This window comes from Triticum dicoccoides, chromosome 3A, assembly GCF_002162155.2.
Source record: "Triticum dicoccoides isolate Atlit2015 ecotype Zavitan chromosome 3A, WEW_v2.0, whole genome shotgun sequence".
In the NCBI taxonomy this organism is placed as follows: Eukaryota; Viridiplantae; Streptophyta; class Magnoliopsida; order Poales; family Poaceae; genus Triticum; species Triticum dicoccoides.
Genome location: NC_041384.1, coordinates 539,871,389 through 539,887,595, shown reverse-complemented (window position 1 = coordinate 539,887,595; position 16,207 = coordinate 539,871,389). Strand labels below are relative to the sequence as shown.

General features: G+C 44.7%; 1 protein-coding gene across 2 annotated transcripts; it reads left to right on the top strand.

Moving 5' to 3' along the window:
- Positions 1-690: 690 nt before the first annotated feature.
- Positions 691-7,782, top strand: LOC119269045 (phosphoenolpyruvate carboxylase, housekeeping isozyme-like). Of its 2 annotated transcripts, none has more exons than XR_005133409.1 (11): positions 691-873; positions 1,207-1,421; positions 2,877-3,268; positions 3,467-3,551; positions 3,682-3,904; positions 3,980-4,083; positions 4,162-4,252; positions 4,782-4,936; positions 5,133-6,131; positions 6,615-7,105; positions 7,329-7,449. XR_005133409.1 is itself a non-coding variant. In XM_037550795.1 (11 exons), the coding sequence occupies exons 2-11, from the start codon at positions 1,254-1,256 to the stop codon at positions 7,623-7,625; spliced, it is 2,901 nt and encodes a 966-aa protein (XP_037406692.1). In that variant the 5' UTR covers positions 691-873; positions 1,207-1,253; the 3' UTR covers positions 7,626-7,782. The 2 variants fall into 2 exon arrangements, 1 of the variants encoding a protein (XP_037406692.1); XM_037550795.1 differs by having other exon boundaries at positions 6,615-7,001; positions 7,329-7,782.
- Positions 7,783-16,207: the final 8,425 nt, after the last annotated feature.

Genomic DNA, 16,207 nt, shown 5'->3' with positions numbered 1-16,207 from the left:
GGGGATTTCGCCCCTCGGAGTGGCATGACAAATGTGCTAGATGCATGTCCTAGTTTGTGGTACTTGCATTGTATATATTGCAAATTCATATCCCTCTCCTTCTCTCAACCCTAGATGCAAATGTTTTCGGAAAAGTTTCCTCTTTCTAGAGGATAATAAACATGCGGTACCTGGCTGGTTAGCGCAGTAGCAAATGGTAATGGGTTAGTATTACATAGATTATTATTTCTTGCGGGGAACATAGATTAATTTATTGCACGCTATAGCTCCTCTTTTGAGTTGTGATTCGGAATATATGGATTATTCTCGCATTATCCCCTCTTGTGTATATTTGGCGGCAGGAAATTAAGCGGACACTCAAAGCAACTGGTATCTTGTCCAGTGAGCCGAACTCCTTGTGTCCGAGCCTGCCATACCCATCCATCCATCCAGTATAAAAATAAATGAAAGGCCACCGTAATCATTTTTACAGGCCTCCCCTGCGGCCGCCACCTTCTCCAATCCAAACCGAATTAAGAACCTTCCGGAATTCACACCCTCATTAATCTCCCACGCTTTGCACTCTAACCAAGTGGCTAACTTCCACGCAAAAAAGGGCAAAAAAAAGCGAGCAGCTTTCAGGTATTGGCGTGCGTCCGTATCGCGCCCGGCCAAGAGGCAGGAGGGGTCGTGGCGTGACACCTCGGAGGGAGGCAGAAGCGGACGAGCTGGCCGGGCTGGAGGCCTCTCCGTCCGAGTCTATCAACTCTAGCCAGTCTGCACAAGCGGCCTACTATAAATAGCCACCCGCACACACGAGACACTGCCTCGCCTCAAGAACCACCTTCTCATCAAGAATTAAGCAGCGTTTTGCGTCAGGTTGATCAGAAAAAGGTAGTACACGGGAGGCGGCTTTCCTCTTCCCCCTCTCCGTTCCGGCGATGCGGCCGGGGTTCCGCCCCGATTTCGCCTAGGAATCTGTGGCCGGCTGTTGGATTGTGCGGCCAATCTCGTTTATTTTTCTTGGGGTTCGATGATCGGAACTTGGTTCGGGTGGTATTTGGGGGGAAAAGGCCCGTCCTTTCTTGAAATCGGCCGGAGTGGCTAGGGCGGGGTGGCGGCGTCAGGATTTACTCATCGTCTTTGCGCCGCGATTGAGGGCGAGATTTGATCGCCCGCCTGCTGATGGTTTCTGGGGTTTGTTCGAATCTGTGGCTGCTGTTGCAGGGGCTGACGGCGACAAAGGGGGGAAGAGGGTTTTCCCGTCGGGGGAAATGGCGCGCAATGCGGCGGACAAGGCGACCTCCATCGACGCGCAGCTGCGGATGCTGGCGCCCAAGAAGCTCTCGGACGACGACAAGCTGGTGGAGTACGACGCGCTCCTCATCGAGCGCTTCCTCTGCATCCTCCAGGGCCTCCAGGGGGACAAGATCAGGAAGACGGTAGTGCCCCCTCCCTCGATCCATCCATGTTATCCTGCACTTTCTTTTCAGTTACCTGTTGATTGATTTAGGTGGTGATTTTGATACCATGTCCTGTTTTCATTTGTGCTGCATTGCGCGATTAATCTAGCTAGATAGACATGTTATTTTTGCCAGTGTGGGATTCACTGTTCCTGTTCTTCAAGGTTTGTGCCCTAAAGGTGGCAATGTTGCACTTGATTTTTAATGCCATGACCTGTTTTCATTTGTGCTGCATTGTACAGTTTGCGCGATTAATCTAGCTAGATAGACATGTTATTTTTGCCGGTGTGGGATTCACTGTTCCTGTTCTTCAAGGTTTGTGCTCTAAAGGTGGCAATGTTGCACTTGATTTTTAATGCCATGACCTGTTTTCATTTGTGCTGCATTGTACAGTTTGCGCGATTAATCTAGCTAGATAGACATGTTATTTTTGCTAGTGTGGGATTCACTGTTCCTGTTCTTCAAGGTTTGTGCTCTAAAGGTGGCAATGTTGCACTTGATAAAACATAATACTAGTAATTAAGTCCTTTGACAGTAGGTATGATCCTGAGGTTCTACCATTTAGTTATTCCTGGACAGTAGATATTCCTGGACTACTATTCTCTTTATTCAGTTATATGGTAGCCGTTGTTTGAGCGCGTAAACATGATATTCAAATATTTAAAAATAGTAGGTATGCCGCGACGTGTGGCTCATGCCGTAACATACTGTACAAGCATGCCCCTTTTGTTTTGAACATCACCTTTTTAGATGTCGTTTTCGAACACGGCAAGTCAACCTTTTAAATCTTTGACCGCTAATGTACAGAAAATTATTTGGATCTGTCGTGTGCCTATACTTCTCATTATGTTTTAGTGACATGTAACTAAAAAACATAACGCTCAAAGGCACCACACGACAATATTGGAGACTATGTCCATCTCCAAAACGACACCTGAAAGAGCACGGAGGCAGTACCGCTCTTTGTCGATATGTGTTAACTTATGGATATGATGTGTTGCGTTCTTCTAAAAATGGACAGTATTCAAAGTTCTGCTTGCAGTATTTTAATTTATGTTGTTCTACATTATTGTGCCAACAGGGACCACTGTCCTGTTTATTCAGTGCTATAAGCCTGTAAACTTCACTGCACTATTTTGATTTTATCGTCGAGTATTTTGGACATTTCTTACCTATGTGATATCATGCTAAAAGCTTGATGCATAACTAAATTTTTGTCGATCATTTGTTGTGAATGGCTTGATTCTATTGATCGTTTTATTGCTGTATCAGCAGGAGATAGGTCATTGGCCACTTTACCAGCTGGTTTTATTTTCTTACTGTTGTTTTACCTAATTTATGATTCTCACTGTTTGTTCTTCAACTTAGTATATGAAGTTTCTTTCGCTCACCAAAACATCTAAACTGAGTTTGCACTTATATTGGTATATGTAGGTCCAGGAATGCTATGAGTTAGCTGCTGAGTATGAACGCACACTTGACCCTAAACAGCTGGATGAGATTGGGAATCTGTTAGCCCGGTTGGATCCTGAAGACTCCATCGTGACAACCAAGTCATTATCGCACATGCTTATCCTGGCAAACTTGGCTGAGGAGGTCCAGATTGCGTACCGAAGGAGACAGAAACTGAAAAGCGGTGATTTTGCTGATGAAAATTCTGCAACAACTGAATCAGACATAGAGGAGACCCTAAAAAGGCTCGTTTGTCAGCTCAACAAGTCGCCGCTGGAAGTATTTGATGCCCTCAAGAATCAAACGGTCGACCTGGTATTGACTGCACATCCAACTCAGTCGGTCAGGAGGTCATTGCTCCAAAAACATGGCAGGTCAGCTTTCGAATTTTCACAATTCCTATAGATAATAAGATGGGATTTGTGAAATAAAACTTTGAAGTGTTGCTTGTGGATTCACTGCAACCTTCCACCACGTTCAATATTATATTGTGCACAGTGCCAGAGAAACATATGTTACTGATATGCATGTATTTATGGCCGTGTATGATTTTGTTTACTTTCTATTTGTAGGATAAGGAGTTGCTTAACACAACTTTATGCAAAAGACATAACTCCAGATGAGAAGCAGGAACTTGATGAGGCGCTTCAGAGAGAGGTAATTTTGTCTTTCTAGGAACTGGGGTAGGCACGTTGCTACTCTATTCACTGATCAGTTAGACTCTCATCTTCATTAAAGATTATATAAGAACGTGGTTCTGATTTTATATATAAATTCTTATCTGCAGATTCAAGCTGCCTTCAGAACTGATGAAATCCGACGGACACCTCCTACTCCACAGGATGAAATGCGTGCTGGAATGAGTTACTTTCATGAGACAATATGGAAGGGTGTACCCAAGTTCTTACGGAGGGTAGATACTGCTCTTAAGAACATTGGCATAAAAGAGAGAGTGCCTTACAATGCCCCTCTCATTCAGTTCTCTTCTTGGATGGGTGGTGATCGTGATGGTATACAACACATCTCTCACATCTTGTTTGCAAGATTTTTTTTTAAATATCATTCTAATATGATGTCGATGGCAGGGAATCCAAGAGTTACACCAGAGGTCACCAGGGATGTATGTTTGTTAGCAAGAATGATGGCTGCTAACTTGTACTATGCACAGATAGAGGATCTGATGTTTGAGGTAAAATTTAAAATCTACTATTCAAACGAGTGCTGTAATGGTGTATTGAAGTCTGAAGATTCTTTTTATTATCTGCAGTTATCTATGTGGCGCTGCAGTGACGAACTACGCGTAAAAGCTGATCAATTACACCGTGCGTCAAAGAAAGACACAACAAAACACTACATAGGTACATGTACCATGATGATAAAAACATACATGCGCTCCTTGCCTGTTATTATATTATACTGTATTATATAAGCAGTGTTGAATGTCATGCATTGCCAAAATGTTTGATCAAATTATTTATTAGCCTGTGCATGACAAATTTTAACACATTTATATGTATGCTAGTGTTAGTTATCAATGCGAGTTGACTCGATCAGACTTGCCGCCGCATCTTCTGAATTCTCAGATAATTAGGACCTTTTGCACCTTTTGTATCAGTACCTGGATAGGAAGAGAAAACCACAGAAATGTGAACTACACTCGATTAAAATGAGAGTTCTTTTTTCATTATTTTCTTTACGTGGTAATCTTTTATCTTTCTCCTTCATTGGTTACAGTGGAACTTATTTTCGGGCCTACTACATGAATATTGGTCCCAACCATTTCTGTATCAGTCCTGTTGTGTTGTTTACTTGTTTTCCTTGCCTTTTCTACGACTTCGATGAATTAGGTAGCGTCAAGTGCATGCTAACATGTTGTCCTGAATGCAGAGTTCTGGAAGCAAGTTCCTCCAAGTGAACCCTATCGTGTAATACTGAGCGATGTCAGAGATAAACTGTACAATACGCGTGAGCGATCACGCCATTTATTAGCCAGTGGGTTTTCTGAAATTCCCGATGACGCAATCTTCACTGATGTTGAGCAGGTATCTACAAGTGAATTGTAGAGTGATTTTACTTTTTGTCAGGCTAAAATTTATACATTTCTTACTCGCTTGTACGTTCAACACTGTAAGATATGATATTATTTGTAAATCTATTGGAGGTCAAACTTCTCCAAGATATGCATTACCATAGCCGTTTCATGTATCATATATCTCACCTTTATTTCTTCTTCTGCAGTTCTTGGAGCCTCTTGAACTCTGTTACAGGTCCCTCTGTGCCTGTGGTGATCACACTATTGCAGATGGCAATCTTCTCGACTTTTTGCGGCAAGTGTCAACATTTGGACTATCCCTTGTTAGACTAGATATCAGGCAAGAATCTGAAAGACACACTGATGTTATGGATGTCATAACTAAATACCTTGGGGTAGGATCATACCGTGAATGGTCAGAGGAGAAACGCCAAGAATGGCTACTGTTTGAGCTCAATGGAAAGAGGCCGCTATTTGGTCCTGATCTTCCCAAGACAAACGAAGTTGCTGAGGTTTTAGATACATTCCATGTGTTAGCTGAACTTCCCTCTGATAGCTTTGGTGCGTACGTGATATCCATGGCAACAGCTCCTTCGGATGTTCTAGCAGTTGAGCTTCTGCAGCGCGAATGCCATGTGAAGAAGCCACTGAGAGTTGTGCCGTTGTTTGAAAAACTAGCAGATTTAGAAGCTGCACCAGCAGCTCTGGCACGACTCTTCTCCGTTGAGTGGTACAGAAACAGAATCAATGGAAAACAAGAAGTAATGATTGGTTATTCAGATTCTGGGAAGGATGCTGGCCGTTTCTCTGCTGGTTGGCAACTGTACAAAGCTCAAGAGGAGCTTATTAAGGTTGCTAAGGCTTTTGGGATTAAGTTGACTATGTTTCATGGAAGAGGAGGGACTGTTGGAAGAGGTGGGGGTCCTACCCATCTTGCTATACTGTCACAACCTCCAGAGACAATCCATGGATCACTTCGGGTAACCGTCCAAGGTGAAGTCATTGAGCAGTCCTTTGGGGAGGAGCATTTATGCTTTAGAACGCTTCAACGTTTTACAGCTGCTACTCTTGAACATGGTATGCATCCACCAATCGCACCAAAACCAGAGTGGCGTGCTTTGATGGATGAAATGGCCGTTGTTGCCACAGAAGAATACCGATCCATTGTCTTCCAGGAGCCACGATTTGTTGAATATTTCCGCCTTGTAAGTCTGCATTCTAATTCGCGTTTCTTTTCATCAGTTTACCTTTTTTTGGCTAAATAGTGTTCTACTCCCTCCGTCCGAAAAAGATTGTCCCTCAAATGGATGTATCTAGCACCAAGTTAGTGCTAGATACATCCATTTGGGAGACAAGCTTGGGGCAAGCTTTTTCGGACGGAGGGAATACAATATATCTTTTTAGATAAGGTAATATATATTACATTTAGCACACAAAGTTTCAATTGTAGCTTCTCTTTAGCGCACGCAGTTTCACTAGTGTTATGTCAAAGTGGGAACTCGGCAAGCTACATAAGGAAGTTACACCATACAACTATTTCAATGAACTTATTTCTACTGCTTAGTATTGTCTTCATTCGCTACAAAAACAAGGAAACTGGTGTGATAGTCCTTCACAGTTCTTATGCTAATTATTGTTCTAGTGGTATGCACAAGTGATCCTGATTTTGCAATTTCTCTGGCAAATAGGCAACACCAGAGCTGGAATATGGCAGGATGAACATTGGAAGTAGGCCATCAAAACGGAAGCCAAGTGGAGGCATCGAATCACTGCGTGCGATTCCTTGGATATTTGCTTGGACGCAAACCAGATTCCACTTGCCAGTGTGGCTTGGTTTCGGCGCAGCATTCAAACATGTCCTGCAGAAGGACATACGTAATCTTCAAGCCCTTAAGGAGATGTACAACGAGTGGCCATTTTTCAGGGTTACAATAGACTTGGTTGAGATGGTGTTTGCTAAAGGTGACCCTGGTATAGCTGCTCTGTATGACAAGCTGCTGGTTTCTGATGATTTATGGCCGTTTGGGGAGCGTCTTCGAGCAAACTATGAAGAAACAAAGCAACTTCTTCTACAGGTGATTCGCTAACACCTCTACGCATTCATTGCCATACCATTTGGATTTTAATATGCCTACGTCTTCGAGCAAACTATGAAGAAACAAAGCAACTTCTTCTACAGGTGATTCGCTAACACCTCTACGCATTCATTGCCATACCATTTGGATTTTAATATGCCTATAACCATGGGCATCTACCAAATTTGCAAACCATACAATTTTTAATATCTGATGGCAATTTAGCAACTGACATCCAAAAAAATTGATGCATAAACTGGAATGGTGTCACCAAAAATTTCACTGTTATCTTGTCCCTCACTGCCATGTAACTCTGAAAATGTTCAGGTAGCTGGGCACAAGGACCTCCTGGAGGGCGATCCTTACCTGAGACAGAGCCTGCGGCTCCGTGATTCTTACATCACAACGCTGAATGTCTGCCAAGCCTACACACTGAAGCGTATCCGGGACCCTAGCTTCCATTCACAGCCGGGGCCTCATCTGTCCAAGGAGATCATGGAGTCTGGGAAGTTGGCCGCCGAGCTCTTGAAGCTCAACCCGACGAGCGAGTACGCCCCGGGGCTCGAGGACACCCTCATCCTGACCATGAAGGGCATCGCCGCCGGTATGCAGAACACCGGCTGAAGTGCAAACCTGAAACTGTTATGTTGTGTGAGATGGTGTGGTGCAGTAGACGCTTTTGGTGCATCGTTGTCTTTTATGTATGGTCTGGACCAGTTGAGCCAAACTGTGACATTTGCCTGCTTGGCGCGTTATGTTAATTAGTTTCTCTAATATTATATGTCGAACTCGTCTTTGTTCATACAACCATGCTTTCCCTTTGTGATCAACAACAGTTTGAGGATTTCTCTTTACCTCCAGCGACTGCGGTGGTTAGGACATTCATCCCCTCCAAGCTCCGTCGGCAAATCTGTGGACCCACCTGCTCTCTGCCTGCTGCAGAAGCAGCCGGTGATGGGGATGGGGATCCTGATGCTTCAGCTTTGACTGGTAGTTTAGATTGGGTGGTCTTTCGGTTTTTGATCCTCTTTAAATTTGTCCATCGGATGGTAGACATCAGAGCTCTAGTGTAGATTTCTGTCATCTCTTTTAGGCGACTTTTTTGCCATGTGTGCATGACACTGGGATTTGGTGTTAGGCGCTTCAGATTGATTCAATCAATGATGATGACTGTGGCTCAGGGGCGCTTGCGGCATGTGTGCACCAGGCAAAGTACTCTAAAAATACGGTCGAAGTCCAGCTTTGGAGTACTCTTAACTTACTTGAGCAGTTGTATCTCTGGGCTGAGATGGCGGTCTTATTTCCTGGTGTCTCCGCGAATTATTCATCCTGTGCCCCCAAAGTCTCGTCGGGCCACATCACTTTGGGGTCCCGAAACCCCGTACTACTTGCCATCATAATACCCATGTTCCCCGTGTCCTTTTCGGAGTAATAGTTAGATAGATCTTTTTGGGATCACAAGTGGAAGTAGGGGGCGGAGAGCATGCATAATCGGGTGCTAGCCTGACAGCATAATCGGGTGCTAGCCTGACAACGGAGCCGCATCGAAGTAGAAGCGTTCAACGGACGAGGAACAAACAACTCTGGTCACGCATCCTTCTCATTCTCGTTCACGACGTGCTGCGACTGAGCTAATTATAGTGGTTGCCGTTGGATTTTTGAGTCGGGCAGCAAGGATGCCGTCCTTGAGTTTTCTGCTTCGGAGCGGAACGGACGGCTTCTACTGATTGATCTACAAAAGGCACCCTTGCCGGCACCTAAATAATGGTGGCATGCTGTACGGAGCGTAGTGATCCGGTGCGCGTCCTTTGCAGTTCACACGCATGCATTACTCATAATGCTACTGGAGGCCGTGGCGGAGCTTGAAAGAAAAAGCTGGGCGGGCTAGACTAAACAAGAGCATAATTTTTTTTTGAAATTCTAAATCATAAGCATCAGTATGATTACCGGATGGAGCAAGCAGTATGTATATATACAGCAAAATACATTTCGACCATGAACCACTATTAAGTTAGCTAATACAAAAGCTTTGAGACATTAGACATGGACTTACATACTACAAATCAACTCTCCGGTCACCCTTGCTTCTAAAATCTGCAACGACATCTTCGTGGCTGTAGTTATCTAGAATTCCACCCTCTATGTGAACTAATAGATTATTGGCAAGATTCTCATCTTCCATCTTATTGCGCAATCTTGTCTTAATGATCTTCATACTAGAAAAGGCACGTTCGGCACTTGCTGCAGAAACTGGAAGAGTAATGAGCAAACAAAGTAATCTATCAATCAAGTTGTAGATGTTATGTCTTCCTGTCTCCACAAGTTGTAGATATATTTTTCAAATCATCATCCTTGGAAGCATCCGAAACAAAATGCTTGAGCTGCTGTTGTAATCCATAAACATCTTGGTGAAAATCTAAAATGCTTGAGCTGCTGTTGTAATCCTATTCACTTTCTTATCAAATGGACACAACTATTTCTTATCAACACTTGACACTCAAAACAGATGAATAGTTGGCGCTGATGGTTAAAAATTCCACTAGACACTCAATAGGATTCTGTACAGGTGAAATTCCATATGCATAAAATATGTTTCTTATAAACACTGGACACTGAAAACAGATGAGTTCATGACTCATGAGTAGATGTAAAGAACTGAACAAAAATGATAAAATGCGAGGAGGGTAGGAGAGTTCATCCACTAATCTGCCCATGCGCCAGCCGCCAGGAGTGGTCCGGCAGGCCGCAGGCCGGCAGCACGACGGCGTGGCCGAGCCCGAGCAGATGTCGTCTGCGAGCAGGTGCAGAGAGTCGGAGGAAGGGAGGAAGGCAAGGGGCTGGACCGTGGTTGTGAGATACGTGGGATTCCGGCGAGAGAGATAGACGCCGTCGGTTGGCTGGAAGCGGCGGCTTGCTCCGGTGCTCCTTGCTCGACTGCTGGACAGTTTGGGAATTGGGGATTCCCAGCGGTGCCTGCCTCTCTACGGCTGTTCTGTGCGTGAGTCTCTGAGAGAAAGCGATAGGATGCACGTGGGCTGGGCCAGTGGGCTTGGAAGATGCCTATATAATTTTTTTGGGTCAAAATCCTGGGCGGGCCATGTGTTGGGGAACGTAGTAATTTCAAAATTTTCCTACGCACACGCAAGATCATGGTGATGCATAGCAACGAGAGGGGAGAGTGTGATCTACGTACCCTTGTAGACCGACAGCGAAAGCGTTAGCACAACGCGGTTGATGTAGTCGTACGTCTTCACGGCCCGACCAATCAAGCACCGAAACTACGGCACCTCTGAGTTTTAGCACACGTTCAGCTCGATGATGATCCCCGGACTCCGATCCAGCAAAGTGTCAGGATAGAGTTCCGTCAGCACGACGGCGTGGTGACGATCTTGATGTACTACCGTCGCAGGGCTTCGCCTAAGCACCGCTACAATATTATCGAGGATTATAGTGGAAGGGGGCACCGCACACGGCTAAGAATATGATCACGTGGATCAACTTGTGTGTCTAGGGGTGCCCCCTGCCCCCGTATATAAAGGAGCAAGGGGAGGAGGCCGGCCGGCCCCTACTGGCGCGCCAGGAGGAGTCCTCCTCCTAGTAGGAGTAGGACTCCTACTAGGAGGGGGAACGAAGTGGGGAGGGAGAAGGAAAAGGGGGGCGCCGCCCCCCTCTCCTAGTCCAATTCGGACCAGTGGGGAGGAGGCGCGCGGCCCACCCTGGCAGCCCCTCTCTCTCTCCACTAAGGCCCATATGGCCCATTACTTCTCCCGGTAGGGTTCCGGTAACCCTCCGGCTCTCCGGTTTTCTCCGAAATCACCCGGAACACTTCCGGTGTCCGAATATAGCCGTCTAATATATCAATCTTTATGTCTCGACCATTTCGAGACTCCTCGTTATGTCCGTGATCACATCCGGGACTCCGAACTAACTTCGGTACATCAAAACTCATAAACTCATAATATAACTGTCATCGAAACCTTAAGCGTGCGGACCCTATGGGTTCGAGAACAATGTAGACATGACCGAGACACGTCTCTGGTCAATAACCAATAGCGGAACCTGGATGCTCATATTGACTCCTACATATTCTACGAAGATCTTTATCGGTCAGACCGCATAACAACATACGTTGTTCCCTTTGTCATCGGTATTTTACTTGCCCGAGATTCGATCGTCGGTATCTCAATACCTAGTTCAATCTCGTTACCGGCAAGTCTCTTTACTCGTTTCGTAATACATCATCTCGCAACTAACTCATTAGTTGAAATGCTTGCAAGGCTTATGTGATGTGCATTACCGAGAGGGCCCAGAGATACCTCTCCGACAATCGGAGTGACAAATCCTAATCTCGAAATATGCCAACCCAACATGTACCTTTGGAGACACCTGTAGAGCTCCTTTATAATCACCCAGTTACGTTGTGACGTTTGGTAGCACACAAAGTATTCCTCCGACAAAGAGGAGTTGCATAATCTCATAGTCATAGGAACATGTATAAGTCATGAAGAAAGCAATAGCAACATACTAAACGATCGGGTGCTAAGCTAATGGAATGGGTCATGTCAATCACATCATTCTCCTAATAATGTGATCCCGTTAATCAAATGACAACACATGTCTATGGTTAGGAAACATAACCATCTTTGATTAATGAGCTAGTCAAGTAGAGGCATACTAGTGACGTTTGGTTTGTCTATGTATTCACACAAGTATTATGTTTCCGGATAATACAATTCTAGCATGAATAATAAACATTTATCATGTTATAAGGAAATAAAATAATAACATTATTATTGCCTCTAGGGCATATTTCCTTCAGTCTTCCACTTGCACTAGAGTCAATAATCTAGATTACACAGTAATGATTCTAACACCCATGGAGCTTTGGTGCTGATCATGTTTTGCTCGTGGAAGAGGCTTAGTCAACGGGTCTGCTACATTCAGATCCATATGTATCTTGCAAATCTCTATGTCTCCCACCTGGACTAGATCCCGGATGGAATTGAAGCGTCTCTTGATGTGCTTGGTTCTCTTGTGAAATCTGGATTCCTTTGCCAAGGCAATTACACCAGTATTGTCACAAAAGATTTTCATTGGACCCGATGCATTAGGTATGACCCCTAGATCGGATATGAACTGCTTCATCCAGACTCCTTCGTTTGCTACTTCGAAGCAGCTATGTACTCCGCTTCACATGTAGATCCCGTCACAACGCTTTGTTTAGAACTGCACCAACTGACAGCTCCACCGTTTAATGTAAACACGTATCCGGTTTGCGATTTAGAATCGTCTGAATCAGTGTCAAAGCTTGCATCAATGTAACCATTTACAATGAGCTCTTTGTCACCTCCATATATGAGAAACATATCCTTAGTCCTTTTCAGGTATTTCAGGATGTTCTTAACCGCTGCCCAATGATCCACTCCTGGATTACTTTGGCACCTGCCTGCTAGACTTATAGCAAGACACACATCAGGTCTGGTACACAACATTGCATACATGATAGAGCCTATGGCTGAAGCATAGGGAACATCTTTCATTTTCTCTCTATCTTCTGCATTGGTCGGGCATTGAGTCTTACTCAATTTTACACCTTGTAACACAGGCAAGAATCCTTTCTTTGCTTGATCCATTTTGAACTTTTTCAAAACTTTGTCAAGGTATGTGCTTTGTGAAAGTCCAATTAAGTGTCTTGATCTGTCTCTATAGAACTTAATGCCCAATATGTAAGCAGCTTCACCGAGGTCTTTCATTGAAAAACTCTTATTCAAGTATCCCTTTATGCTATCCAGAAATTCTATATCATTTCCGATTAATAATATGTCATCTACATATAATATCAGAAATGCTACAGAGCTCCCACTCACTTTCTTGTAAATACAGGCTTCTCCAAAAGTCTGTACAAAACCAAATGCTTTGATCACACTATCAAAGCGTTTATTCCAACTCCGAGAGGCTTGCATCAGTCCATAAATGGATCGCTGGAGCTTGCACACTTTGTTAGCTCCCTTTGGATCGACAAAACCTTCTGGTTGCATCATATACAACTCTTCTTGCAGAAATCCATTCAGGAATGCAATTTTGACATCCATCTGCCAAATTTCATAATCATAAAATGCGGCAATTGCTAACATGATTCGGACAGACTTAAGCATCGCTACGGGTGAGAAGGTCTCATCATAGTCAATCCCTTGAACTTGTCGAAAACCTTTTGCGACAAGTCGAGCTTTGTAGACAGTAACATTACCGTCAGCGTCAGTCTTCTTCTTAAAGATCCATTTATTCTCAATTGCTTGCCGATCATTGGGCAAGTCAACCAAAGTCCATACTTTGTTCTCATACATGGATCCCATCTCAGATTTCATGGCTTCAAGCCATTTTGCGGAATCTGGGCTCACCATCGCTTCTCCATAGTTCGTAGGTTCATCATGATCTAGTAGCATGACTTCCAGAACAGGATTACCGTACCACTCTGGTGCGGATCTTACTCTGGTTGATCTACGAGGTTCAGTAGTATCTTGTTCTGAAGCTTCATGATCATCATCATTAGCTTCCTCACTAATTGGTGTAGGTGTCACAGAAACTGGTTTCCGTGATGTACTACTTTCCAATAATGGAGCAGGTACAGTTACCTCATCAAGTTCTACTTTCCTCCCACTCACTTCTTTCGAGAGAAACTCCTTCTCTAGAAAGTTTCCGAATTTAGCAACAAAAGTTTTGCCTTCGGATCTGTGATAGAAGGTGTATCCAATAGTTTCCTTTGGATATCCTATGAAGACACATTTCTCCGATTTGGGTTCGAGCTTATCAGGTTGAAGCTTTTTCACATAAGCATCGCAACCCCAAACTTTCAGAAACGACAACTTTGGTTTCTTGCCAAACCATAGTTCATAAGGCGTCATCTCAACGGATTTTGATGGTGCCCTATTTAACGTGAATGCGGCCGTCTCTAGAGCATAACCCCAAAACGATAGTTGCAAATCTGTAAGAGACATCATACATCGCACCATATCTAGTAAAGTACGATTACGCCGTTCGGACACACCATTACGCTGTGGTGTTCCGGGTGGCGTGAGTTGCGAAACTATTCCGGATTGTTTGAAATGTACACCAAACTCGTAACTCAAATATTCTCCTCCACGATCAGATCGCAGGAATTTTATTTTCTTGTTACGATGATTTTCAACTTCACTCTGAAATTCTTTGAACTTTTCAAATGTTTCAGACTTATGTTTCATTAAGTAGATATACCCATATCTGCTTAAGTCATCTGTGAAGGTGAGAAAATAACGATATCCGCCATGAGCCTCAACATTCATCAGACCACATACATCTGTATTTATGATTTCCAACAAATCTGTTGCTCTCTCCATAGTACCGGAGAACGGTGTTTTTGTCATCTTAACCATAAGGCACGGTTCGCAAGTACCAAGTGATTCATAATCAAGTGGTTCCAAAAGCCCATCAGTATGGAGTTTCTTCATGCGCTTTACACCGATATGACCCAAACGGCAGTCCACAAATAAGTTGCACTATCATTATCAACTCTGCATCTTTTGGTTTCAACATTATGAATATGTGTGTCACTACTATCGAGATTTAATAAGAATAGACCACTCTTTAAGGGTGCATGACCATAAAAGATATTACTCATATAAATAGAACAACCATTATTCTCTGATTTAAAAGAATAACCGTCTCGCATCAAACAAGATCCAGATATAATGTTCATGCTTAATGCTGGCACCAAATAACAATTATTTAGGTCTAATACTAATCCCGAAGGTAGATGTAGAGGTAGCATGCCGACCGCGATCACATCGACTTTGGAACCATTTCCCACGCGCATCGTCACCTCGTCCTTAGCCAATCTTCGCTTAATCTGTAGTCCCTGTTTCGAGTTGCAAATGTTAGCAACAGAACCAGTATCAAATACCCAGGTGCTACTGCGAGCATTAGTAAGGTACACATCAATAACATGTATATCACATATACCTTTGTTCACCTTGCCATCCTTCTTATCCGCCAAATACTTGGGGCAGTTCCGCTTCCAGTGACCAGTCTGCTTGCAGTAGAAGCACTCAGTTTCAGGCTTAGGTCCAGGTTTGGGTTTCTTCTTTTGAGTAGCAACTTGCTTGCTGTTCTTTTTGAAGTTCCCCTTCTTCTTCCCTTTGCCCTTTTTCTTGAAACTAGTGGTCTTATTGACCATCAACACTTGATGCTCCTTCTTGATTTATACCTCCGCAGTTTTTAGCATTGCGAAGAGCTCGGGAATAGTCTTATTCATCCCTTGCATATTATAGTTCATCACAACGCTCTTGTAGTGTAACACCCCGGATGTAACTTTCCCAATTTATACTCTAACTCTTGCCGTTTCCGGCGTTAAGCTATATTTATTTTCTCGGGTTTGGGTTTTGTCTCCGTGTGTTGTTGTCGTTGTCATGCATCTCATATCTTGTCATCATGTGCATTGCATCTGCATACGTGTTCGTCTCTTGCATTTGAGCTTTTTTCCAGTTGTCTGTTTTGCATTCCGGCGCTTCGTTCTCCTCCGGTGGTCATTTCTAGCTTTATTTCATGTGTGGGGATTAAACATTTCCGAATTGGACCGAGACTTGCCAAGCGGCCTTGGTTTACTACCGGCAGACCGCCTGTCAAGTTTTGTACCATTTGAACTTCGTTTGATACTCCAACGGTTAACCGAGAGACCGAAAAGGCCTCATGTGTGTTGCAGCCCAACACCCCTCCAATTTGGCCCAAAAACCCACCTAACTCTGCTCCATGTTCTAGAGCGTTCGATCACGATCGCGTGGCCGAAAACTGCACCTCATTTGGACTCTCCTAGCTCCCTCTATGCCTATTTAAACACCCCATTCCAAATCCCGGGTCTCCCCTCGTCCCTAACCCTAAATTCCAGATCCGCCGCCGCCGGACACTTTCGCCACCGACAGACACGTCCGGTCCGCCCCGCAGCTGCCACGTGGCACGCCACCATTGGCCCTGCCTCCGCCGCTGTTCCACCCCGCCGCCAGGCCCGGGAGGCCCGTGGCCGGCCCCCGAGGCCCATCTCGCCTAGCCCCGCCGCCCGGTGAAGCCGCCGCCCGCGCCTCCTTCTTCCTCGGCCGCGGCAGCCCGGCCCCGCCTCGCCTCCTCCTTCGGTCGCAGCCGCCCGGCCGCGCGCCCAGCCGCCCGGCGAGCTCGCCGTC